Genomic DNA, 26,134 nt, shown 5'->3' with positions numbered 1-26,134 from the left:
TAAAATGAAGGGACAATTTTGTATTTTGCTACCAATAATCCTTGGTACTGGGGAGGATTGCATAATATATGGCAGAATCATGGACTTCTTTTCCAATACAAATAATCTATCACAATATAAAATCTATCCAGACTTAATCAACCCTACCAAACAGGCCCAAAGAGTTTTAACACAGGTACATGGTTCGTCTGAACAATATGACTTTATTCCAAAAATATAAGTTCATATTGACTCGTAAGATCAATTGTATATATTTATTTGGTTACGTGAGAAAAACTAAATTTGGTGAGAACCATCTTCTCACCCCCACAATATTCATTTTAAAATCATGAACAATCACTTCATTATATTTGAAATGATATTTCTTTATGATACGTCATTGTTACCAAATGTCATATGTCGCAGTGATCCAGAGGAAAACTAGAAAAGTGACCATTGCAAGTTGTGAATCAGGTTTTGATGTATATTAGCTTGGCTTGTTATGTCATCATGTTGTTGTTTTTTGTAAATAAATTAAGAATATGCACTCTTCCGCCACCGAAAATAAAATATCATCATTATGTTATCGTGTCTATTCCCACATCGTGTCTATTCGAACAACTCGCAAATGGTGGATTTTGTGGGACAAGATGCATATCCAGCTGCTGCTGGTTTGTATTATCAACCTTTAACTTGAACCAAATACGCTTAATCGAAACTGGCCTCAAACACTGATTTGCATGTTTGTGCGCGAAGCCTAATGATTGTCTGGAGTGGATTAGTTGGATTTGTTCTCAAAAGAATTTCGTCTATCATTACCAAAGTCTAATACAAGGCAAGAACAAGGACTTCAAACTTGGTACACAATCTTCAGCAGTTGACCGACTTTTCGGACTTTTCCATTTTCTTTTGTTAACAACTACAGAATCATTGGAGGTAAAAGGTCATCAAAAAGCGAGTGCAGGACAATGATTTCTAATGCTATGAGAAAATGGGCTTATCCAGAATTTAAAATTGAAGGCCATCGAGCTGCAAAAGACACAAGGCTCCCTCATATATACATATATATATATATATATATATATATATTCCGGAAAAAATAAACAAGTTGATACAATTACATGCCACCGCACAAAAATAAGATGATCATTCTGCAGTTGGGCACAATGGGAGGCTGCGTGTGGGGTGTGCACAAAATTCATTTCAATGCCCCGGGTTCTTGGGCTTCTGTTCATTATTTATTACAACATGATTTCATGAATGAGTCAAGTTTCCTCTGCTTCAAAGGGGGACTGGCACTTCTTGGTTGTTTAACTGAAACTTCTAAGGAATTCTCATGGCCATCAAGCATCTATGGAGCCAATAGTAAAGTATCAGCTAGTAATTCTCGCAAAACACAAGTAACAGGAGGTCGGCAACAAGATGGTCGGGGTGAATAGCGACCATACCAAAAAAAATCACCCACCGCTTGACATTACAACTTTACTCGGTTCTATCATGAAATTTGGTAAGACATCACATCTTACCAAATTTAACATTATTTGGAATTAACAAGTTAAGAGCCACCACAACAGAATAATAAAAAGAACATATATTAATTACTTTACGAAAAATAAGTACCTGGCCAAGATTTTCCAACTTGCTCTGAATCACATCCCTGAAAAGAAACAATGAAGGCACTCAGTAATATACGTAACTAATCTGGTAGACACAATAAAGAAAAGTCCACCATAGATTGTACATGTACAGTTGGAAAGACATGAAGTACCATATTATATCATCCACCGTGTCGTTTGCCAGCAAATAATATATATTGACTGATGAGACCTAAAAAGAAAGCAGGAGCTTTTAATCAATATAGAAGCATTGTTCTATGTCCAAAAAAAAAATTTATCATGAATGCAATAATAAGACAGGACCAATGCCACACTGCCACACTTATTCTCAAACCTCATTCCAACTTTTGAGGCTTCTTCATACGGTCTTAGTTTAATTATTATAGGAAAATAAGGTCCTCTGAATAAGGAAAACTGTGTTTATAGCTGTAATCAGGTAGGAGAATTTGTACTAATTCAGTCATTGTAATCCCGAATTCTAAGGAATTATTTCCGGGTCAATATTATTAGGATTAGACAGTGTGTTTTCCTTTTGCAAATAAAAGTACAGCTTCAGCCTAATTTGCGACAAATTACTGATTACAAAGCCTTCCAGAATCATACTCAGACTCAGAAATGTTAAATGATATTTACAGCAGAAACATAAAAGTCTTGTATGTGATACATAGTAAAATCATGTTTTCCGACAAATGATTACCAGCCACCATCTGAAGATGGATGCAATAGATTCGTTTTTAGTTCCAGGCAATAAAAAGTCAAATTTTTTCAGTCACCTGGCCGATCCTATGAGCACGATCTTCAGCCTGAATCACATCCCCTGGGGTCCAAGATAATTCTGCAAATATTACCATGCTTGCTGCAGTCAAAGTTAAGCCAACACCCCCAGCTTTGATGGACAACTACACAAAGAAACGCAAAAAAGAAACAACATATTGTGAAGCAAAATAAATAAATTAATAATATAGAAGAGCAGCACATCAAATAACGAGGTTGATACCACTGCTGCTCTAACAGTATCTTTTTCCTGAAATTCAGTCACCAGAACTTGTCTTGATGCTGCTGGCGTACTTCCATCAATCTTTATGCAACCAACTTTTTTCTTCTGAAATTATAAAAATAATAATGAACATGTACTCATCAAAACAGCCACAAAATTAAACAGGGGCATACCAAAAGAAATTTGTGTACTGAGTTGATCATAGGTTGATGATGGGCAAATATCAGAAATTTGCAACCAGCCTGCACAGGAAAACAATGGGAATGTAGAGATGAATGAACTAGCAAAAAAGCTAGAATGCCACCCTTTACAGAGTGACGCGACCCAAAGGAGCACCGACATAGATATTTAAGGACAACAAATGTGGAACTAGAGTTGTTAATAAACCATTTCAATTAGTTAAGAACTTCCGCAAAAATGGAAAATTTTGAAATTTGACGATCCCCTCTCACTTTTGATCCCAGTCAGAAGAACTGTAAGGATAGACATACAAAATAATACCCAAAGGCAGAATTGCTCTGATGTGACCCACGCATAAAAGCACACAATCAAAATATTATACAAGATAAAAAACGAGAACAATACTTTCGTACACAAGACACTCCCTGAGATAAACTTTCGTACACAAGACACTCCCTGAGATAAACAAGTCCAGTATTAACTGAAATTCCCAAGTTGGAAACATTGTGCCTTAAGTTGATTCTCAGTCCTTCTTAACATAAACTCCCCCACACAACCTTGCGATCAGCAGAAGTTACCTTTTGTATAACTGCTTTTAGTAATAGCAGAATATCTCTGCCTCTAACAACTCAGAACTTTCTAGTCCATAAAACTCCAGTTCATGAACATAATGGAGTATCAGCTTATTTTCAAAATTGGATTGTACATAATCAATTTATTAACTTCCAGTCAGGTTTCACATTCTCTGATAAATCCACAGTTTGCAGCAAGAAGGAAAATACAAGGTAGTTCATTGAAAATGTTTAATCAATTGACAAAAGTTACTAAGTTTGTACCTCGATTATGGTTCCAATGTAGTCCAGTACTGCCGGAATCTTGGCTTCGGCAGACTCGGTATAAATCTGAAGCACACGTAGAACGAAATAAATAAAAAAACGAGAACAGTATCAATTTTCACCTACGTAACTAAAGGCTGATGGAAGGATCAATAAGGCATAAACGCCTTTTTTATTCAAAGCTTTTAAGTTTCTGAAAAATAATAATCACCATACCTCAAAGTTTTTCAGAATATATAAATATTTCTACCACTAATGATAAGATATCAATATAATTTAAGTAACAAGATAAAGCATTTTACTTATCCTGACAACCTTGTCAACACTCCCCCTCAAGCTGGAATGTACAAGTTATACATTCCTAGCTTGTCAACCATTTTTTTGAACAATGGCCTAAATAGGCCTTCTGTTAGGATATCAGCAGTTTGTTCTGAAGTTGGACATATGTTATGCTGATTGTTCCTTCATCGATCTTCTCTTTAATAAAGTGTCGATCAACTTCAACGTGTTTAGTTCGATTACGATGCACCGGATTGTGACAGATGTTTATTGCAGCCTTGTTATCACAAAATAGTTTCAATGGCATCCTTGCATTCATTTTCAGTTCTCCGAGCAACATTTTCAACCATAAGGCTTCACACATACCATGAGCAACTGATCTTATTTCAGCTTCTGCGCTGCTCCTTGCTACTATTGGTTGTTTTTACTCTTCCAAGTTACCAAATTCCCCCAGACAAGACAAAGGAACAATATCCTGATGTGGATCTTCTATTACTCACTTATCCGGCCCAATCTACATCAGTGAATATTTCAACATCTCTTGCTTCTGTTTTCTTGAAGAAAAGTCCCTTTCATGGTGTCCCCTTGAGGCACCTTAATATTCGATAGACCGGTTGTCATGTGGTCTTCAGACGGGGCATGCATAAACTGGCTTACACAACTCACTGAAAAGGCTATGTCTGGTCTAGTATGAGCAAGATTGATATCTTCCTTTCTCCACAGGGGAACCATTCACTGTTTCTCTCAATTTCTGATTTGGATCCATGGGTGTATCAACCGGTTTACATCCTAGCATTCATGTCTCATTCAGAAGTTCAATCACATACTTCTGTTGAGACACTGAGATTTCAGATTTGTTCCTCGCCACTTCCATGCCAAGAAAGTACCTCAATTTTCCCAAATCTTTCATTTCAAACTCAGCTGCAAGCTTCAGTTTCAGCCTCTCCATTTCATATAGATCATCTTCAGCAAGAACAATGTCATCTACATAAACAATAAGAATCGTTATTTTTCCATCCTTATGTCTGTAAAATAGGGTATGAACAGTATGAGCCTGTAGAAATTTAAGTTTTAGGATCACTTTAGTGACCTTGTCAAACCAGGCTCGTGGAGATTGCTTCAGACCGTATAATGACTTTTTTAACCTGCAAACTTTACAACTCTTTCTCTCCTCATCAAAACCAGGAGGTAGTTCCGTGTATACCTCTTCTTCTAGATCTCCATTCAAAAAGACATTCTTTACATCCAGTTGATATAGTGGCCAATCTAGATTTGTTGCTAAGGATAATAAAACACGTATTGTATTGATCTTTGCAACTGGTGCAAAGGTTTCTTGATAATCCACACCATAGGTTTGAGTGTATCCCTTCGCAACCAATCTTGCTTTGTAACGTTCAACTGAGCCATTAGCCTTGTATTTAATCGTGAAGACCCACCTACAACCAACATGGATTTTATCATTGGGTTTTTGAACAATTTCCCAAGTTTCATTCATTTCCAATGCCCGCATTTCTTCTAGGACAGCTTGTTTCCATCTGAAATCATTCCAAGCCTCTTGTATTGTGGTTGGGAGTTTTGCACTTGATAGATTGGAGATTAGTGCCTGAACCGAAGCTGATAAATGTTCATATGCCACATACTTGGCCACTGGATATTGTGTGCAGGACCTGGTTCCCTTTCGCAATGCAATTGGAACATCTAAGTCTGGACAAGAGACATCATTCTGCGGACCATCTATAGTATCAGCAAACCGAAATTCCAAGTTGGAGACTTGGCTGTCAAGAAACTTTGGTTCTACCACTGTATCTGGATGTTTCTTTCTTGAGAAGTGCAAAGGAAACTGCTGTAGTAATTCTCCCCCTGCCATTGACAGACGTAGAATAGGAGAAGGAGTAGGATGAGTAGGCAGATTCCAATGATACTCCCAAGCATTTGGAAGGACTGGATCTGAAATATTTTTTCTTCATCATGGAAAGGGGTAGACTGTCCTTTTGGAAAGAATGCTTGTGTTTCGAAGAAGGTAACATCCCGAGAAACAAAATATTTTTTTTATCAATCGAATAACACCGATAACCCTTTGGGTCGAAGAGTATTCTAAAAATATGCACTTATGAGACGAGGATCCAGTTTACTCCGATTTTGATCATGGATATGTACAAAGGCAGTGCCACCAAATACTCCGAGGTCTAAGGAGGATGACAACCTATGTTCAGGATAGGATTGATGAAGATGATCAAGGGGAGATTGAAACTTTAAGACACGTGAAGGCATTCTATTTATCAAATAGCATGCTGTGAGAATGGCATCCCCCAAAAAAAATTTAGGGACGTGTGATGTGAACAAAAGAGCGCACACAACTTCCAATAAATGAAATTTTTTCTTTTTGAAATTCCGTTTTGTTGGGGTGTATTAACACAAGAACTTTTCTCACTAAAAAAATTGTCAAGTATAGAGTTAAAAAATTATGTTCCATTATCTGTTCGCAATATTTGAATAGTTTCATTAAATTGCATTTTGATCATGGAATAAAAATTTCGAAAGGTTTGTTCAACTTCCGATTTTTCACGTAAAAGATACACCCAACAGACACGAGTATGATCATCAGTAAAAGTAATAAACCATCGTCGATTGGAAGTAGTACATACTCGAGAAGGTATCGCTATGAATTAGAGCAAACGGTTTAGACTATTTATATGAATGAGGAGGAAAAGACACACGTGTATGTTTTGCCAATTGACAAATTTCGCATTGAAACAAATCATTATTACAAAATAGATAAGGAAATAACGTCTAATACAAGAAATTCGGGTGCCCTAGTCTGGAATGCAACAATAATATGTGTTGCTTGCGAGAAAAAGGAGAATTCCCAACGGCTGTTTGAACATGGTGACTCACGATAGATTCATCCCGAAAGTAATAGAGGCCAGAACTTGCATTAGCACTGCCAATCCTCTTCCTCCAGATCAGGTCCTGAAAAATACAAGTAGATGATGTGAAAATAACAACACAATTCAAATCCTTCATAAGTTTGCTGATGGACAGCAAATTGCAAGACAAATTAGGAACATGCAAAACATCCTTAAGAACAATCGAATGGCCGAGTAAAATAGTACCTACACCATGGACAGGAGTATACGACCCATCGGAAATTTTAACCTTTTCGAGATTTGTACTGGGAATATATGATAAAAAAAATTCTTACTGGATGACATATGATCTGAAGCCCCAGAATCTATGATCAAAGCCTCACCTCTTGCAGTTAGGTCACTGAGGGCTGTGAATTTGGTACCTTTCTCAGCCAAGTTGGGAGATCCAGCAGCACCAGAAAATAATTTACAAAGTTGCTCCATTTGTGTCTTCGAGAAGCCTGCTGCATATTGGTTTTCATCTACGTCCAAGTTGGCTTAAGCTTGAAGCCCCTTTTTTTTCTCGGTTTCTGAATTTGTTCGGGACCCAATTCGCCGGTTTACCATGTATTTTCCAGCAAGTTTCAACAGTGTTATACGGTTTTTCACAACGTTCACACCAAGGTTTGCCATTCTTCATATGAGGATCGATACAATTCTCTGGAGTGCGTATGGCGAGTGCCAACTTTTCTGTAAAAGGTAAGGTATGAAGCATCACCCTCTTTCGGTTTTCTTCTCTTCGAACCTCCGCAGAAACCTCATCGATTGATGGTAACGTTTTCATCCCTAGAATACGTCCATGAACCTCGTCCAAACTTCGATCTAGCCAAGCGAGAAAGTCATAAACTCGTTCCTTTGCCACCATCTCGCGATATAAGATCCCATCGGCTGGATCTTTCCATTCACAGACAGTGAACAGATCCATTTCATGCCACAATTTCTTGAGCGCATTGAAGTATTGAGCGACAGCACCATCTCCTTGTTTCAAGTTCCGAATCTGATTACGCATTTCAAACACTTGAGAGGAGTCTTCAAGATCGGAGTATGCTAAAGTCACAGCATCCCAAATATACTTAGTAATGAGATGGAAGAGATAAGTTTCACTGATACTTTCTTCCATTGAGTTTATAAGCCACGTCATTACCATTGAATTTTGAGTGTCCCAGTTTTGATAAGTTGGATTAGTGGAAGAAGGTGGTGAAACTGACACATCAAGATACCCAAACCTTCATTTGCCCCGAATCACCAATTGGACGGAACGAGACCATGGAAAGAAATTTTTTCCGTTGAGTTTGTGATTCGTAATTTGAAGGGATGTGGATTCGAAGGTAAGAGGGGAAGAAATAGTGTTCGGTCCAGAGATATTGGAGGAATTTTCCGATCCGGATTCTCATGGCTCCCGGGAATACGCCATTTTGACCATCGGTTGAAGCCTTTAATTTTGCTCTGATACCATAAAGGCTGATGGAAGGATCAATAAGTAAAGCATAAACGCCTTCTTTTATTCAAAGCTTTTAAGTTTCTGAAAAATAATCATCATCCCTCAGAGTTTTTCGGAATATATAAAATATTTCTACCACTAACTATGTTGCATGGATACGGGTACGGGCATCGTATCGAATACGATACGGATACGACGACACGTCAAATTTTGAAAATATAAGACACGATACGGCTAGGATACAACAATCATTAAAAAATATATAAATATTATATATATTTATATTGTATAAATTTAGCATTGAAAAGTAATTATAGAGATATCTTAAGTACGAAATATAAAACGCAAATGTATGAAAGAGCCGCTTGAGCAGAAATAGAATGAAGAGACATACAAATGTATTTAGGGATTTAAAGCCCAGCCCAATTTATTTTAAATTATTTTCCTTTTAGTCCTTAGAAATTTTATTTTTTTCAATTAACCCCTAAAACTTTAAATATTTACAATTTTGTCCAAATGTATCCGAAACACGTATCCACGTCGTATCCATGGCGTGTCCTTGCCGTGTCCAAAATGTATCCGGCTGGTCAACCCTAAAAAAGTCAACGACACGGATTTTGGCGTATCCGACACGCGTATCCGTGTGTCGTATCCGTATCGTGTCGTATCCGTATCCGATACTTAAAAAAAAAAAAGGTATCCGTGCTACATAGACCACTAATGATAAGATATCAATATAATTTAAATAACAAGTTAAAACATTTTACTTATCCTAACAATTTTATCAACAATTATCAACAGTAACCAAAAAAATGAATTAGAACCAATCGATAATGTAAGTTGGATGCTTGTTGGCGATAAATATTTAACGAAAAATTTTAATCCGGTTGAACTTTTTTCAAATCAAATATGTAACATAGACATTCATGTCAATAAACATAAAGGAAAAGTTCATCTCTGTTGAACTACTTTGATCTAGTATTCTTCTCAAACTTGCAATCAAGTACTGATGAAAAATATCCCTCAAAGGATTTAAAGAGCATGGCATGGAAATATTACCATGTTTGCAACAAAACCCAAATTTCTGGAATGTTACAACAGAAACTTTCTATTTAGCCGTCAATTTCATATGATTATAATATATGTGGGTGTATTCAAGTAATATGTAATTATAGTATGTTTCTTTTTTGGCTAAAAATGGTTACAATCAATATTGTGTTTTCGTTATTAATACATTATTCCATTAATATTTGGTCATCAGCTTCCAGCAAGTACACAACAATCATGCATGAACATCCAATACCTTGTTGATAAGATTTTTCTCCTTCAACTTGAGTAAATCAGCTTCCTCTTTGCACTGACATGACTTGACTTGGCTTTTTATGACCCCCAACTGCAGAATAAGAAGCACAAACATAGTTAGAAACCATCATACGGTAACCATCTAAAAAGGTAACATCGTGTGACACTATCTTACCAGGGACATCAGGATAGAAAACAGCCAGAATATATATAGCCATTGCATCAAAATTAGAGAATAACTAGCGTGTTAATCCATAAAAGTAAATTCTAAAGAAATCCGTGTTACCTCAGAAAACAGCGCATTGATTTGCCTCATTTCCTTCTCCTCCAAATCCAAAAAGACCTGAAATAAGAAATAATACATAATATATATATAGCTAACTATCTGAGGCTCGGAGAGCTTTTAAATGATGTTTGAGTGCATCTTGATTCTAGCTTAATATTAACTTTACGATTATAAGAAATAGAGATAATAGGCACCAGTGATAAGATGAGGGATCAATTTTGTTATCTGTAAAATAAAACGTGGAGGATCAATTTCGTTTACTTTTAGTACCGACATTAATGATAAAAATGTAATCAGAAATATTTGTGGATGTGTACGAAGTTAAGGAAGGTAAAGAAGGATACAGAAATGGAACATAAATGAAAGGATAGAGGGAAAAAATAGTGCAACTACGAATTTAACTTCTTGTTGCTTTGTTTCCTTTTTAGGTAAATAACCAAAGCGCAAAAGAGACCTTTTGACTCTTCCATTGACGTTTATCATGTTAAATCCATTAGACCTAGAAAGATTTTGTAGTTACCAAAACTTAGGGACAGTTCTTGCATTCACTTTTGAGAATTTAGAAATCAGATTATGGAGCCCAAGTCAAAACTATACCCTCAAAGACACCAATATAGTAACTGTAACTCACAGAATAAAAATGTATAGCGGATATGATTGCATAAACAGAGTGATTGCATAAACAGAGCTTAATATGCACCTGTTGCCTGCGTTTCACAGGGAGCTCGGTAAGAACATCTTTCTTGAGTCTACGAATCATCACTGTCGCTTTCATCAAATTGTGCAGCTCTTCATGATTACTTGCACCTTGATAAATTCCAAATATGCCCTGAAGACAAGACATTACTAAGTTTCTCGGTCTTTTAGACTGGAGACATGAAAATAGCATTTTACTCGCACTGCTTACACCCTTGCAATATCGGTCACCGTATTCGTGAACATTCTTATATACATCAGGATACAAGGCTTCCAACTGCAATCAAAAAGTTAATAAGAAGCTCCAATCATTAAAAATCATGAACATTGAACTCAAATATGATACTGATGCTAAAAAAGATACCTGTTTGAATAGCTCAATTGGTCGAGACATAGCAGGAGTTCCACTGAGCAAGATCGTGTATTGAGCTCTCTACAGATAATCACTCATGAGCAAATCAACAGAGGGTATTGAGAAAGAAGGGAGAGGGAGAGGGAGAGGAGGAGAGAGAGGTCCAATGTTTTTCATAAAAATGGAACACTAAAAGAGGAATCTACGAGACAAGATATCTTTTTCTTTCCCTTTTGCTTTTAACAACAAACTAGTATATTTATGTTCCGACAACATAATGCCGAAACATTCAACTGCAAAATATAAGTTTTTGCAAAACTGAAAGAACAAAAAACGATCATCTCCTCAATATTACGTTATCGTGTTTTTGTTATGCAATCTCTAAAAGATGATCAAATAAAAAATCTAATACAACCGGTGCAATTAGTTGATAAGCAAGTGATAGCATGTGATTAAACAAGGACTGTAAACGAATCGAGCCGGTTCGCGAGCTTTTCGAGCCGGCTCGATAAATATTTGAGTCGTATTCAAATTTATCGAACCTGAACATATTCGAACTTTTTTCGAGCCGAACTTAAGTCAAAATTATTTTGTTCGATATTTCACGAGCGGCTCACAAGCTTTAATAATTTATTAATATAATATAATTTATATTAAATATATATAAATTTTGAGCCTTACGGAAGTTTCGACCTTTCGAATCTTTTTTCTCGAACCTTACTATCCGAGCAATAGTTCAAATAGCCCACGAATAAGTTCGATAATTTCGAGCAAAACTCGAACTCGAACTCAATCTTCTTTTCGAGCCGAACTCGAGCAAAGAAATAAAAGAATTCCGAGCTTCGAATAATTTTAAGGCTCGAATTCAGCTCAAATTAACTCGATTCAGTTTGTTTACACAACTAGATTAAACCATCATTATCTTTCTTGATTGATAATATTGATGTAGCTAATCTCAGAACACAAAATATATACTGAACCTTCAATATAGGAAGAGAGGCACATGTTCGTTTTGCTTGGGCGTTCTTCAGGAAATGTGATTCATCAGCGATCACAACCTGAATAAGCACATCGTAGTTAATAAATACCTCATCAGATACAGTATCCCCATATGTACAACTTATTAAAAGTTTGAATGAGTTGTATCACATGGTTGCATTTGCCCCATTCAACCCAAAAAATCCAAATTGACGCATGCATGTAGTAGTGGATGATCCTTAAGCAAAGCATGCTGGGAACACGAGCATGTTGACTTAGTGAGATTTTGGTGCATATAAAAAAAGGCCAAGTTCAGAATCTCGGATTCTGGGGTACTCTTTTATGTCCAAAACGTGCATTTTAAGTTCTCATTTTACAAGGCCTACTACATGCAATAATCAGAAGTATGCTGCAATTATTTATAAGGGTACAAACAGATAGAGCAGGTGAAAAACAACTTGAGACCTTGCTTACAAAGTGTTTGAGATGCACATGAATTCAAACTGTTACCTGAAATTTGGAAGCCAAAAGGATGTCATGTAGCTTGGGCACAATATCATATGATATGATGTTAAAGACACCATCAAGATTGACTGACACTCTACTATTCGACTGCACAATTTTATATCCACCTCTATTTGAACCGCTCCACTGAGACAACACCACCTGCCAATGACTCTTCATCAGGTAATATTTGTTATTGCACAAGCCCAGCTCACTCTTTCATAAACAAAGGAAAATATCCCGGCTGGCTGCTACATATGCTTTCAAAAATTTGCTCCGTGAAACTGAACATGTAGAAGTAACTTTTACAAGCATGAGTTCAGAGTTAACTACACAATTATTCGTCGGAGCCGTAGGATTATACATATGGAATTAAAGAAGCATAAAGTCAATCTATAACAAAGCAATGGCACTTAAAAACCTGATAACAAAGCAATGGCACTTAAAAACCTGATATTTCTGTATCAGGCAATGTGCACTGGTTTATAAGTCACAATTATATTCTCCAGCATTACTTTGATTCATATCTGAAACCATAACTCTAGTTCATTCTTATGTTGTTCTGCATGGTATACTTGATCTTCTTAAAAAACAAACATTTTGATTCTCATATATCCACTAAGATCATTCTACGCCATTATATTCTCAGATAATTGAGGTGAGGCATTGCATACAGATACTAATTTATCTCAGGCCTTGCAAGGAAGATCAAAAAATAATTATTCACTGGGTAAAAACAAAAGCAATATGGAACAACTGTAATGTCCCAGATTCGACGACTGTCCTCATTGTATCAAGATTAGTCGTTCCAGCGTGCTTATGTCCTCACTCACACGCATCCTAAGAAACTTCCCAGGGGGTCACCCATCCCAAAATTGCCCCAAGTCAAGCACGCTTAACTTTGGAGTTCTTATGTGATGAGCTACCGAAAAGAAGATGCACCTTCAATTCGGTAGCTCATCACATAAGAACTCCAAAGTTAAGCGTGCTTGACTTGGGTCAATTTTGGGATGGGTGACCCCCTGGGAAGTTTCTTAGGATGCGTGTGAGTGAGGACAGAAGCACGCTGGAAAAACACGTCTTGATACAGTGAGGACAGTCGTCGAATCTGGGATGTTACAATTGGTATCAGAGCCGACCTCTCCTAGTACGGTGTGGTTCGGGGACGAACCAAACGGAAGCTGGTGGGCATGTGAGGCCCGGGGCCGAAGAGGGCGGGGGGTGATCGCCGGTGCCATGAGACAATGAGCGGATCCTGGCAGGCATCTAGGCGGAGGGAACATGAATGAACCGATATTACACCGGACAGAGAGGGATTCCGAAACTATTCAGGTATGGGACTGTGCAGTTGAGGAGGCTTAAAAGATTTTATTGGTACTACTCATATCACGAAAGTGCATCTTCTTTTCGGTAGCTCATCACATAAGAACTCCAAAGTTAAGCGTGCTAGACTTGGGGAAATTTTGGGATGGGTGACCTCCTGGGAAGTTTCCTAGGGTGCGTGTGAGTGAGGACATAAGCACGCTGGAAAGACTCGTCTTGGTACAGTGAAGACAGTCGTCGAATCTGGGGCGTTACAACAACAATCCCAAAAAGATAAGTGTGATTAAATGACTAATCTGAGAAGAAGAAGGCCAGATCAAAAGTAGGACATCAAAGTGGAAATAAAGCAGACTTCATCATTCACGTGACTCGTCTTTTAGTTTTACTTATTTCTTACGGATTCTGTTTGGCTATTGTATATTTTATCAAATCAGTGCTTTTAAGCTCTTTTTATATGAAAACTGATGAATTTCCTGATTTCAGGCTATTTTCTAGCTGTAAATGGTCAGCTACAATTAGTTTATTTCTTTATTTGGCTGATGAGAATTAACTATTCATTACTGAAATTAAGGGAAAAGACTCTCAGCCCTCTCGCATAAATACGACCTCTTGTATTAAAAGAAATTAACAAATGAAAGACTTATCAATTCTTCTCTCCAACTTCTACAAATTTTATTGTAGGACCGAGTGCTTGTCACTTTATAAAAAAACTATAGCTGGTTGTAACAATGCAACTCAAATCTTTTAAACCGTACAGCAGCTCAAGAATCACGTTTCGATTGTTCTACCCAAAGGGACAATTATTGCACACAACATTTATATTTCTTTTTTTTCCTTTGGTAAAAAGATGATTAAAGTGTTTACATGAATGATTATGTAATATATCTGGGAATTGGCAATTAAAAGAATAAACTGAAGCAACACAAAAATAGTCTTATCTTCACAAAGGTAAAAAGAATAATCATGCATAAAAATTAACAAGGAAACATACAAGTATATCTGATGAGGCAACATTCAACCATTGCTGAATCATCTGCACAAAGCAGCCAATAAGAAAGTGAAACACACAACAGGTTTAAGAAAAGACATGGTGCACATCACTCACAGAAGCCCACTGAAGCCGTAAGGAAGATGGAGTCAAAACAAGAACAGGCCACGCCTCACGAACGCAAGAGGTGAAAGCAATAGCCTGCAGATGTGATCAAATATCAGATTTCACTTGTTCAATCTAGGTGTCATACTGTCACAAAACTTTTGCAATCTGAAAAGCATAATCTGCATGTTTAAGTAATACATAAATAAATTCAGTTTAAATCTCTAAAACTAATGGTTTCAGCTAAATGGTTTAAATAATTTCTACAGATTAGTTTCCAGGTTTCTAGGAATTGGTTTCTTATTTTATTGTCCAATATTTTTTTTCCTTTTGAACTCATGGAGATTTCAGATTTCCAGTATTTTGTCATATTTATTTACTTAATCAAGGCTCCAGGGGTTGTATTATTCTCTATTTAATCTAAAATTTCCTACCACTAAAATAAGCATGAATTCAAATTTCTTCCAAAGTTTAATGGTATCAAAGCACAGATCGGCATATCCTTCTACCAAAGAATTGGCCAAAACTAGAAGACCATGGAACCATATAGGTCGATTCTTCATAAGCTACCACAAAATTTTAATATAGGACCACCACATCAAACAGTGAAGAGGAGCAACATTCTTAAAACCATTCCTTCCTGCTACGCCTCACAAACTAAATGGGAAAAGGGTTTTTTGTATTCACCTGGCCCTGAGCTTGATGTATTTGGCACTTACCTCCCTAGCATGTTATATTTTTGCACTTGATAATGGAGATAAGTGTCAAATACGTTAAGTACAGGAGAGGTAAATTCAAAACACCCAACGGGAAAACCACATGGAAAGGGCACGTGGCAGTAGGGACAAATTTGACATTTCACTGATAAAGTAATGATACAAACAGCATAATATTTCTATATTTTGTCTTTCTTAAAATCACTTAAAATTTAATCTATTACTTCGTTCTCGTACCATTGGCAACCGTGAAGCATGTGAATGATCATCTACTAATTGATCTTTGGTCATGGTTAGGATCACATTATACTAGTTTCATGATTTCTAGGAATTAGTTTCTTGCCTTATTGCTAGTACTTTTCATCTGCAAATTAGGAGACTTCAAATTGGGCTCAAGAGATAGCAGTATTCCCTACATAATCTAATGTGTCCAATCAATAAAATGAATTCAAATTGCTTCCAAACTTAACATTTAAATGTAGGAAGCCTTAATTTGGTCACAATGATGGGAATGTGTGGGTGAAATCAAGATATATTTTAGCTCTGCACATGAATCAAAATTTCATATTGCAGCTAGAATGAGAATTAAAACAGAAGAAAAATGTGTACAAGTTCTTTTAGCATGAGAAACACCTAGTGCCTGAATTCAAAACCTGAAACCATTTGTAACGGTTAAGTCACCATAGTGAAAGGTTTACCAAATAAAAATCTGAAATTCAATAGACGAGTTTCTCAGCAATAACCTATCTTTACAAGACAACTACTAGCAAAAAATACGGAGTGAAATGCAAAGTCAAACATGAAAAAATTCAGGAGGAGATGCACCGTTTAGTATGGCTTCCACTTAATACAATTAACAAGAATGTTTGAAAGTGACAATAGGGCGTCCTATTGCCATTTGAAAGTCCAATACTCATCAAGTGATGAAGGCTCAGCTTTGAAAAGTGGCTAGTAGAAACTGATGCACTGAAGATAATATTGAATCGATAAGTAATCTTATAATTAACTCATATCATGCACAATAACACTCGATGATAAATGTTTCAAAGCTAAAAGTTGTCCAACCACGAATATAGGTAGGTCAAAGCAGTGTTTTCGAAACCGGACCAGCCAGTTCGGTTCGACCAAGAACCGGTCACTGTTCATGCCTGGTCCGAAACACCCTCAAAAACCATTTAGCGGTCAAAACTATAAATACCGGTCAAGAACAGATCGAACTGGCTATGAACCGGAAAAATTGGTTTTCCGATTTTTTTACTACTTGTTTTTTGATAAATTACATTTTATTTTTCTTAAATTTAATATTTTGTTATATACATACATGATTGTTTGGAATTTGGACTTCGAAAAATATATTATTTTAGTAATACTAGATTTTATTTAATTTATTGTGTTTTTAAAAAATATAATTATAATTGGCATTTTGAATATATAGTTATTTAATTTTTTAATTTTGATAAATATATTATTTTTGTTTATTTATATACATTTTTTAGGTTTTAAAATTTAAAATATATTATTCATTATATTATATTAATATTTATATATTATAGCAGTATTCCGGTCCGGCCATCTGATTAAACTGGTCGGACCGGTTGGATCATTTTTCTAAGGTAGACCGGTTCGATCACCGGTCCAGTTATGAAAACATTGGGTCAAAGTATAATATCAACTAACGCCTCACACTAGACATGGATAGTAGCTCTAAGTTGAAGTCTCAATACCTGAAGAGTCTTTCCAAGCCCCATTTCATCAGCAAGCAGGACCCTCCCTCCATGCTGCAGCACAAATCTGAAAAGGCCCAAATTAGCAACATTCAAATGACAAAATGAATCAATTGACCGCTGAGATCTCTTTACGAATAACATATGATACCCCATCTTGCACTCAATCTAAGCATACAAATGTTAAGAGAGTATTCTCACATACCTAACACCGTCACGTTGGAAAGGCAGGAGCTTTGCTTCAATATTGCTGGGAATTTTATTGTATTGATCTGGTAGTAACAATGATAAGACCGCATTAATGTTTGGGAAACATAATCCAGTAAATTGGTGCGCCCCCAACAAAGTGCCAAACATAAAAGTTTGTGACTTACAAGCCAGGAATTATACATGCGCATCCACCCATATGTAAAAGAATTTAATGAAGACATTCCTATTTCATTATTTTTTATAAATCTCAATTCCATGTCTATAGCATGATTAAAAATCACAAAACCCTAAACCTTCATCATAAGGTCCACAGCACAAAATTATCAAATATCCAAATTTAAAGTCGCCATCTTAAAACCAACAAATATCCATTTGAAATCCGTTCATAGATTATTCCGATACCTACAAGGAACCCTAGGGAAAGGCATTTAATTCAAGAAACCCAATATGTTACTACTCGAAGTTTACAAAGATGCAGATTAGAAAGCTCGATATAAGATCTAAACTGGATATTGTACATCGTTGGAGGAAATCTGGTCACTAAAAGAAGCAAGAAACACACTGAGGTAGCCAGTCAAGTGCAGAATCAAAATCAGATTTATGGCGTAATCGGCGTCTGAGTTACTTTGGTTAAAGAAAATATTAGAAGACCTAAAGACTAAGTGGGGAGGATCAATGAAACTATATTGTAATGGCCAACAAGTATAGCCCACAACCCTTTATCTTGACGATGGCCTGATCTGCACACAAGAAATTCACACTTAACAGATGTGACCACCAAGGCACTCAACAATCCATTTTTCCAAATTGTTGTTTCTAAGCTATAAATTATTTACTAGATAGCTCTGAAAAAACTAAACTTACAAGATAGTATTGTCATGGGAAATTTGTTCGGTTAGGAAAAATTACTTCAGATTGATAGGAAAGATTGTTGTTACTATTCCATATAGATTATCTCATTCTCCAGTATATAAACACCACCTTCAGATGAATAAATAAACTTCAGTTTACCATTCAAAGCTTTGCAGAAGGAGAAAGCTTATTTGATGGGTTTATGCTGCTGAAGACTGTCAGAAAGTAGGGTCAGGATGTTTTTTAAGTATGATATTAATAGACTTTTGAGCCACCACATAGGTTGGTACTAGTGGATTGTTTGTTTATCCTTTATTACTTGTGGTCCTTTGTAATATAAGACGGTTTTAATGTGTAATTTCCATGGACTATTCAACATATAAATTTTGGGGGAACAACATTCTAATATTCACAACGATAATGATTACAGGCAATGGATTTGACCCAATTAGTGTCACTTATTATCGATTTTTCTGTTTGTGTACATAAATATTAAATATACATGTCTCACAAGTTGTGTTGTGTCCTTAAATTTTTAAAAATTTGTCTCATCATGTATGTGTTGCCGTATCCATGTCCATGTTCGTGATCATGCAACATAGCCTATCACATCCAACGATATTTATTTGAACCAAAGAAACGGAGATCAATATTCTCTAATTTCTCAAAAACCTATTATAAGTTTCGTATGGTGAATGGTCATCACCCTTAAGGCGTGAAAGATATGTTTCCACCTCAATAATATAAATAGATATTTTCAGAGTTCAGACATATCTACCATCATGAAAAACAATTTATTTTGTTTGATATAATTAATCACAGACAAAAGGGCCTGATTTGAAGCCTGATAAGAGGAGGGGAATTTTCAAATTTACCTCGAAGATCGGAAACTGCCGTAGCTGCTGCAATAGCACGTTTTACCAAAGGGTCCAAGTTCTCAAGCTGGAAAATAAATAGAAGAGAGACAAATATTACACATCGACTTTAAGTTCCAATCACAAATATTCAAGATGGCATTTTCCACCATGGTCATGCATCATCATACTTCAAGAGTTCTTTCTCAAGCTGTTCATCAAGATGGCTTAATTTTTTAAAGCAGAATGATATTGCTGAGTACACCTACAAGAACATTCATGAACATGCAAATGCAATCAATAATAGCAAAGATTCCCAGATTTGTATCCATCACCTCAATCATGGGGCTGATATCATTCAGAACCCTTTCTGCGGTCAATAATGATGATATTGGAAATATCCACAATCTGCAAAGAAAATCCACATTATAACTGTGTCATGTAGTTGAAAACAGAAGTATAATTTAAAAACTAAAGATGAAAATATTCAAACTCGTGTAGGTCTCACTTTACTTGCTTAGACCATTCTTATCATCATGCAACTGAAGTGGGAAAGAGCACCAGTAAATATAGACAAACCTTTCATTTGCACTCCAATTGGCTCGAGGAATATTGCGAAAAGCTCCTACAATTGTCTATTGGAAGATAAAGCACCATCAAAGAAGAAGAAAATCTATGTGAAACAGTATCAAGAAAGTAGACACGCATACCTGGTGAAATCGAAATTTTGCAGCAATATTTCCACTGGAATGCAGGAAAAATTTCACTGTGAGCTTTTGATTTGGTTGGTTTGAAGAATTGTCTTCATTTAGGATTAAGTGTAAGGGTGTAACCGAGAAAGAATCCAGGTAGATGCACAAGTAAGACTGCCGGAAATGATAAAAGCAAAAAAAAGTCTAGTAGCAGTCAAAGCACTGAAGAAAGGCCCTCACCAGTCAGCTTTCTTGCGGCTGATAAAGGAGATTTACTAGCCTGATGTGAAGCGTTCATCTGCTTAGAGAATAATGAAGTAAGAATGGGCAGACTAGCCGCTAGTTGCATCTCCATTAGCATGAGCAGATGAACCATTGGAAAAACCGAATAATCTGATGTATCGGGCTGTATGACTTTCAAGAAAATATATATCCAGCTTGCATACACTTAAGAAAAGAGAAAGAAAGAAGCAATAATTTTTGGTGTCTAAAGTTAGCAGTTTGCACCCTACCAATCCTGCCTAATTAATTTTGGACATGCAATGCTCCAAGAAAAGAATAAAAAAAACATTTAATGGGATAAAATGAGAATATTTTCCATCATCGTCCAGATTCAAGAAACCCTTCACATCTACTAAAACACTGAGCACTGCATCTTTCATATTTTACGTCGTGGACGGATTATAAGCACAACAACGATGTCACCAGTAAATGGTACGTAATTTTTGATAGAAAGAAACCTGATCGTTGCTCGTGGAGCAAGATGCAGGAGGCATGTCTGAGGAACGAGAAGGCGGCACTGCCCCAATTGGTGGCAGCGAGGTGGCAGAAGCCTGGGCCGTGCTACTAGTAGAATGGCGGAGTGACAATTGCTTGAGGGCGTCCCTTTCCAGACAATCAAGCTCCTCCGCGCTCAACTCCCAATCCTCCATTTCCTTCTTCAAATAGGAATCTCGATTTTGAATAAAAGAGTGGCTTCTGGTTTGGAGGCCGGGCTTAAACTTTTAGTTCCGACTGGTTTCAAAATTCAAAATAGGAAAAATAAAATAAAATAAAATAAACAAAAAATAAATAAATATAGACACAAAATGAAAAAAATATAAATAAAATTTATTAAACATATGTCCTATTAATTAGGGTAAATTTCGAGTTCGAAACCTTTCAAACCCCTACTCGATATTACAAAAAATATATGAGTAGGTTTCTTGTGAAAAGGTCTCACGAATCTTTATCTGTGAGACGGGTCAACCCCAGCGATATTCACAATAAAAAGTAATATTTTTAGCATAAAAAGTTATAATATTTAACGAATGACCCAAATAAGATATATGTCTCACAAAATATGATCCGTGAGATCGTCTTACACAAGTTTTTTCCAAAATATATATCCTATTATTTTCTAATTACAAATTGGAGTAATTAATAATATTTTGAATTATTAACTATATTTAATTTTCCTACTTCAAAAAAAAAAACTATATTTAATTTTCCATATAAATAAGGGTTATTATAAAGTGGTAGTTTAGAGGAAAGAACTCATATATCTCAAAAAAATAATCATTATTAAAAAAGTACATACATAGATCTATTTCTGTTATACGGGTCAACTCAATTCATACTTAAAATTTAGTATAAAAAGTAATATTTTTCATGAATTGGATAGAGTTGGAGATCCGTTTTACAAAATTAAAATGAGAGATCGTCCCACATGAGTTTTTGTATTATTAAAATATCTGGATCAATTAAAAAAACATATGGTAAAAAGTATATGATATGATTGAATGAGTAATCTATACTATAAGCATGCTTTCTCAAGTCGATCTGGTGGTGGACTTTAATTTGTGGTGATGTATGATTGATCGAGTCCACCACTAAAATTATGTTTCAAAAAACAAATTTGATTAGGTTAACAGTTTAAGTTGAAAGTGTTGGATTGGCAATATTCTATTCAAAATTGAACGTGTTAGATTTTTGGGTTTAAAAAAAATACTAAAACAAGATTTTTTATGTCTTAATTAAAATTTTGTGATATTCCTATGTTGGTACTTCAACATAAAATAGCAATAATATACGAAAAGTGGAATAACTCTCTCACGGAGATAAAAACTACAGCTTAGTTGACTATGCCATGATCGCATATCTGCTTGTGATCTAGCAGATGGAGAAGAAATTAAACCAGGTGTGTTCTACTTTTTCAATTCTACATAAAATCTTCTTCCTTTATTTCTTGTAATGCATACTTAGAGATGATCAACTCCGACGATATTAGAGGCAACATACTGAGTTTGTTAGATTCTATATAAACAATCCAAATCTACATATAAAATTGAAGGTAGCTATTTTTTTTTTAAAAAAAATAGCTAGATCACCGTCTTTGCTCGTCTCTAGCGTCAAGTCTCACCCTGACATGGCATGATCAGTAGAGTATTTTGAACTTTGACGCTATATGTCTCTACATGATCACCAGTAGGTGCGCGGTTATCACGGGAGCAAACAAGGGGATCGATCAAATTCTAAATATGCAAGCAGTTGGCTAGTCATGGGATTTATGTGGTGTTGACAGCAAGAGATGAAAGAAGGGGAGTTGAGGCTGTTAGAATTCCTCAAGTCTTTAGGGTTTTCTGATGTAATATTTCATCGACTGGATGTAGTGAAGGAGGGGAGCATAGCTTCATTGGCAACCTTCATCAAGAACCACTTTGGGAAACTTGACATACTGGTAAGAGATCATCAATTTCTATTTTTTTTTCAAGTTTTAGATCATACAAAACATATTTTTCCTTTTGAATATTTAGAATTTGGCATAATAAAAATCATATGTGCATGGTATTGTGTGTTTTTTAAACGCAAATTCTAACTTAGCTTCTGTTTAATTTAATTAGAATAAAAGTCGGTGGGATGTTGATCCTATTTCTACGAAGTGATTCTAGTAATAAGTTAGTACTAAAATCAATTATATCAAATATTGCCTACTTTTGATTTTCATATTTTTCACTTTTATTTTTAAACACTACTCATTTCTGATTTTTCCTCACTTCGTAATCTATAAATTTAATCGTTTCTTTGAAAGCAAAGATATTGCAAACACTCCCTTAAAATATTATTGACATATTGTTAGTAGTAATTTGAAATTCTTTCAAAATAAACAAAAATGTATTGGAGGATATGTATGGAATTTGAATTTCCTAACTAATTTTCCCCCAAAATATACAAGATGACATTTGATATGGTCATGTTCTAGTTATTCCATTTTGAAGAGAAAGTTTTTGAAAAACCATTATATTCATTCATAAACAAATACAAAATAGAAAGGAATGAATTTCAAGCCCATAGAATTCAAAAACATTCAAAACAGTAAGATGGATATAGATAAAATCAGATTGAATGTACATAATATGGAATAAATATATGAAAACTTTAGAACTCAAACTACTGATCAAGATTCTTTAATCTTAACAGGTTAACGATGCAGGGATTGGTGGAGTCACATTGGATTGGAAAGCGTATAATCTCCAGAAAGACGAAGTAAATCGATCTCTAGATATGGGAATACAAACACAAGTTAGCGAAGAAATTTGATGGGATCGTGTGCTTGTTGTTGTACAGCAAAACGTGAACAAAGTTGATTTGTTAAACAAACGGACCACACAAACGTATGAGATGGCTGAAGAATGTGTGGAAACAAACTACTAGGCTTGAAAAGAGTAACGAAGGCTCTGCTTCTTTCCCTTTTGCTATCGGATTCAGGAATATTGGTCAATGTGTTTGGGAAACTTGAGGTATATATTTTTAAAAGATACATTTTATATTTTATTTAAAACACTTTTGTAAATTTTTTCTTTAAAAAAAACCACCAACAATTAGGTATATATTGAACCACAATTCCTGTCGTTGATCCCAGGCGAGATCACCAAACAAGAACTTGAGTGTTAGAAAAATGAGTTTCTGTACTCATTTGGGATCGATAAAATAATTCAAACTAGCTACGTGACGAAAGAAATTATTTTTTGATCACCAATCAGGGTGAATGAAAAATTAATTGAGTTCGAATTTTATCGAGTGAAAAGATTGAATCGAAAAAATTATATATATATATATATATATATTTAAAACATTTGCACTTAAATCCAAGTTTTGCGAGATTTAAATTATTGAAATTAGATTTTTGGGTTTAATGCTTAGAATTCAAAATTGAAAAGTTTGTATATTATCTTGATAGTATCATAGACATTTTCAAAGTTTGTGTGACTTTAAAATTTGTAGTGCTACTATTTTGAAGCCTTAATCGTTGTATCTTGGGGAACGAATTGACAACCGCCGTGAGCACCGAGGCGGGACAATATCGTTTTAAAGAAAAAAATTCGAACTATTGACTCGACTATTTTTTTGTAGTCATTTGGTTCACCTATTTCTATCCCATGATTTCCCAAGACAATAAAAGAAGAACAACCAACACAAACTTGCAGACAAAGAGGAAATTAAACGAAATAATGGCAAGATTTCAGGAATGGAGTGTTGGAATCAGAGGGATGGCCGTTGAATCTATCTGCATACAAAATGTCGAAAGTAGCTGCGAATGTGTACACGAGGATCCTTGCAAAAGAGAATTCAGCTGCAGGTTTATGTGTTAACTGCGTGTGCCCTGGATTTGTGAAGACCGGTATCAATTCCAATATGGGAATTTTGACAGTTGAAGAAGGTGCTAAAGGCGCAGTCATGCAGGCTTTGCTCCCTAAAGGTCAAATTGTTTCAGGCCTATTCTATCAAGGGATGCAAGTTTCCACCTTCTAAAACTACTCTCTCTTTTGGTCCTTCAAATATATATAGTTTTATTATGATGTTCATCAACTGTATCCATCGTTGAGGTGACACTCATCTTATATATGATGAAACATATCAAAATTGCATATATAATATATGAGTGTTATCTCAATGGTGGCACTTAGTCGACACAATGAATGAACATCATATCAAAACTATATATATTATGGGATTTCTCTAAGAATTTTTAACATGGCTCATTTGGGGTATATTTGTAGAAAATTGTAACTCAGCATTGTATTAGTTATCATAATTTGCAGATCTATGACCGTCAGTGGTAATCAAAATCTATCTATGTCATTCACTCTTTAATTTTGGTTCTTCAGCTTGGTAAATGAAACTGTAAAGGATATCTGAATTAAAAACTAGCCATCAACGCACACGATCCTCCCCGTGTGCATATCTTTAAATTGGATTACTTTTTTATAAATTTTGGAAAGTGTTATACAGGTGGAGTCTACCGTTTTTTCATATTTAAAAGTATAGATAAGAAAATATTTTAATAATTTTAAATTTTTGAAAAAGCGAAAGAGATATGGTATATATGTCCTAATTTTTTTTATAAATTTAAAAGTATAAATAAGTGTTTTCCTAGTAATTTTAAAAATTACCGAAAATCGAATTGAGTTACAAATATATGGAAACAGATTTTCATGGTATTTTTATTAAATGAAAATTCAGTATTTTATAATCTGAAAGGAGTGTTCTTTGGGACGAAATTCTCTTCTATACTTGGTGCTCCAAACCTTACTGTATTTTGCTCATACAAGTTATGTTTGCACAAAGACAAAAACTTGTGTTAGACGGTCTAACGGGTCGTATTTTGTGAGACATATCTCTTATTTGGGTCATCCATGAAATATTGTTACTTTTTATGCTAAGATATTACTTTTTATTGTGAAGGTAGGGTTAACCCGTCTAACAGATAAAGATTCGTGAGAATGTCTCACAAAAGACCTACTCTTGCACAAATTATTAAAAATTAAACGCACTAAATATCATGGATGAACAAAATATAATTTATTCATTGATAAAAACACTCGATTCATCTATTTTTAAAAAAGAAATTGATGTTATAAACACGATAAATGATTAAAATAATATATAATATTTTTTAATTAAAAAAATAGATTGATCAAATGTTTTATCAATGATTAATTGTATTTTATTCATCCATGATGTTTAATGCGTTTAATTTTAAATAATTTGTGTAAACGGAGTTTGTTTGAGCAGAGTGTTGCACGGTTTGGAGCACCAAGTGTAACATATGATTTTGTCTCGTGTTTTTTATATAAACAAGGATCTACAAGGTAAAGCTCTTCTCCGGTATGAGGATCTACAAGGAGCTCCACTACTGATATTAGCCAACAAACATGTAAAGCTATTCTTTCCATCCCACATAGCAGTACCAGTAAATAATGGACCAAAATTTGAGACTGAAATTGTGAAGACCGTGCAAATGGAAGGCACCAATCTTGGAGGAAATTCTTGCAACCC

The 26,134-nt window shown here is 35.2% G+C and overlaps 1 protein-coding gene and 1 pseudogene across 2 annotated transcripts; one reads left to right on the top strand and one right to left on the bottom strand.

The window, feature by feature from the left end:
• Nucleotides 1–1,072: 1,072 nt before the first annotated feature.
• LOC142524138 (uncharacterized) lies at nucleotides 1,073–20,836 on the bottom strand. Of its 2 annotated transcripts, none has more exons than XM_075627920.1 (24): nucleotides 20,557–20,836; nucleotides 20,057–20,114; nucleotides 19,835–19,926; nucleotides 19,704–19,759; nucleotides 19,460–19,532; nucleotides 19,146–19,212; nucleotides 17,414–17,480; nucleotides 17,209–17,275; nucleotides 14,781–14,864; nucleotides 14,667–14,708; nucleotides 12,359–12,514; nucleotides 11,851–11,928; nucleotides 10,883–10,951; nucleotides 10,730–10,795; nucleotides 10,523–10,651; nucleotides 9,823–9,879; nucleotides 9,538–9,627; nucleotides 3,609–3,674; nucleotides 2,766–2,834; nucleotides 2,593–2,697; nucleotides 2,369–2,494; nucleotides 1,748–1,806; nucleotides 1,600–1,636; nucleotides 1,073–1,330 (listed from the first exon to the last, which is right to left on the bottom strand). In XM_075627920.1, the coding sequence occupies exons 1-24, from the start codon at nucleotides 20,746–20,748 to the stop codon at nucleotides 1,214–1,216; spliced, it is 2,022 nt and encodes a 673-aa protein (XP_075484035.1). In that variant the 5' UTR covers nucleotides 20,749–20,836; the 3' UTR covers nucleotides 1,073–1,213. The 2 variants fall into 2 exon arrangements, with proteins under 2 accessions (XP_075484035.1, XP_075484036.1); XM_075627921.1 differs by having other exon boundaries at nucleotides 14,667–14,699.
• Nucleotides 20,837–22,272: 1,436 nt separating this feature from the next.
• Nucleotides 22,273–24,238, top strand: LOC142523958 ((+)-neomenthol dehydrogenase-like; annotated as a pseudogene).
• Nucleotides 24,239–26,134: the final 1,896 nt, after the last annotated feature.

Source organism: Primulina tabacum, chromosome 14 (genome assembly GCF_025594145.1).
Source record: "Primulina tabacum isolate GXHZ01 chromosome 14, ASM2559414v2, whole genome shotgun sequence".
Taxonomy (NCBI): Eukaryota; Viridiplantae; Streptophyta; class Magnoliopsida; order Lamiales; family Gesneriaceae; genus Primulina; species Primulina tabacum.
The sequence above is the reverse complement of the archived record's forward strand: the minus strand, read 5'-3'. Positions and strand labels throughout refer to the sequence as shown.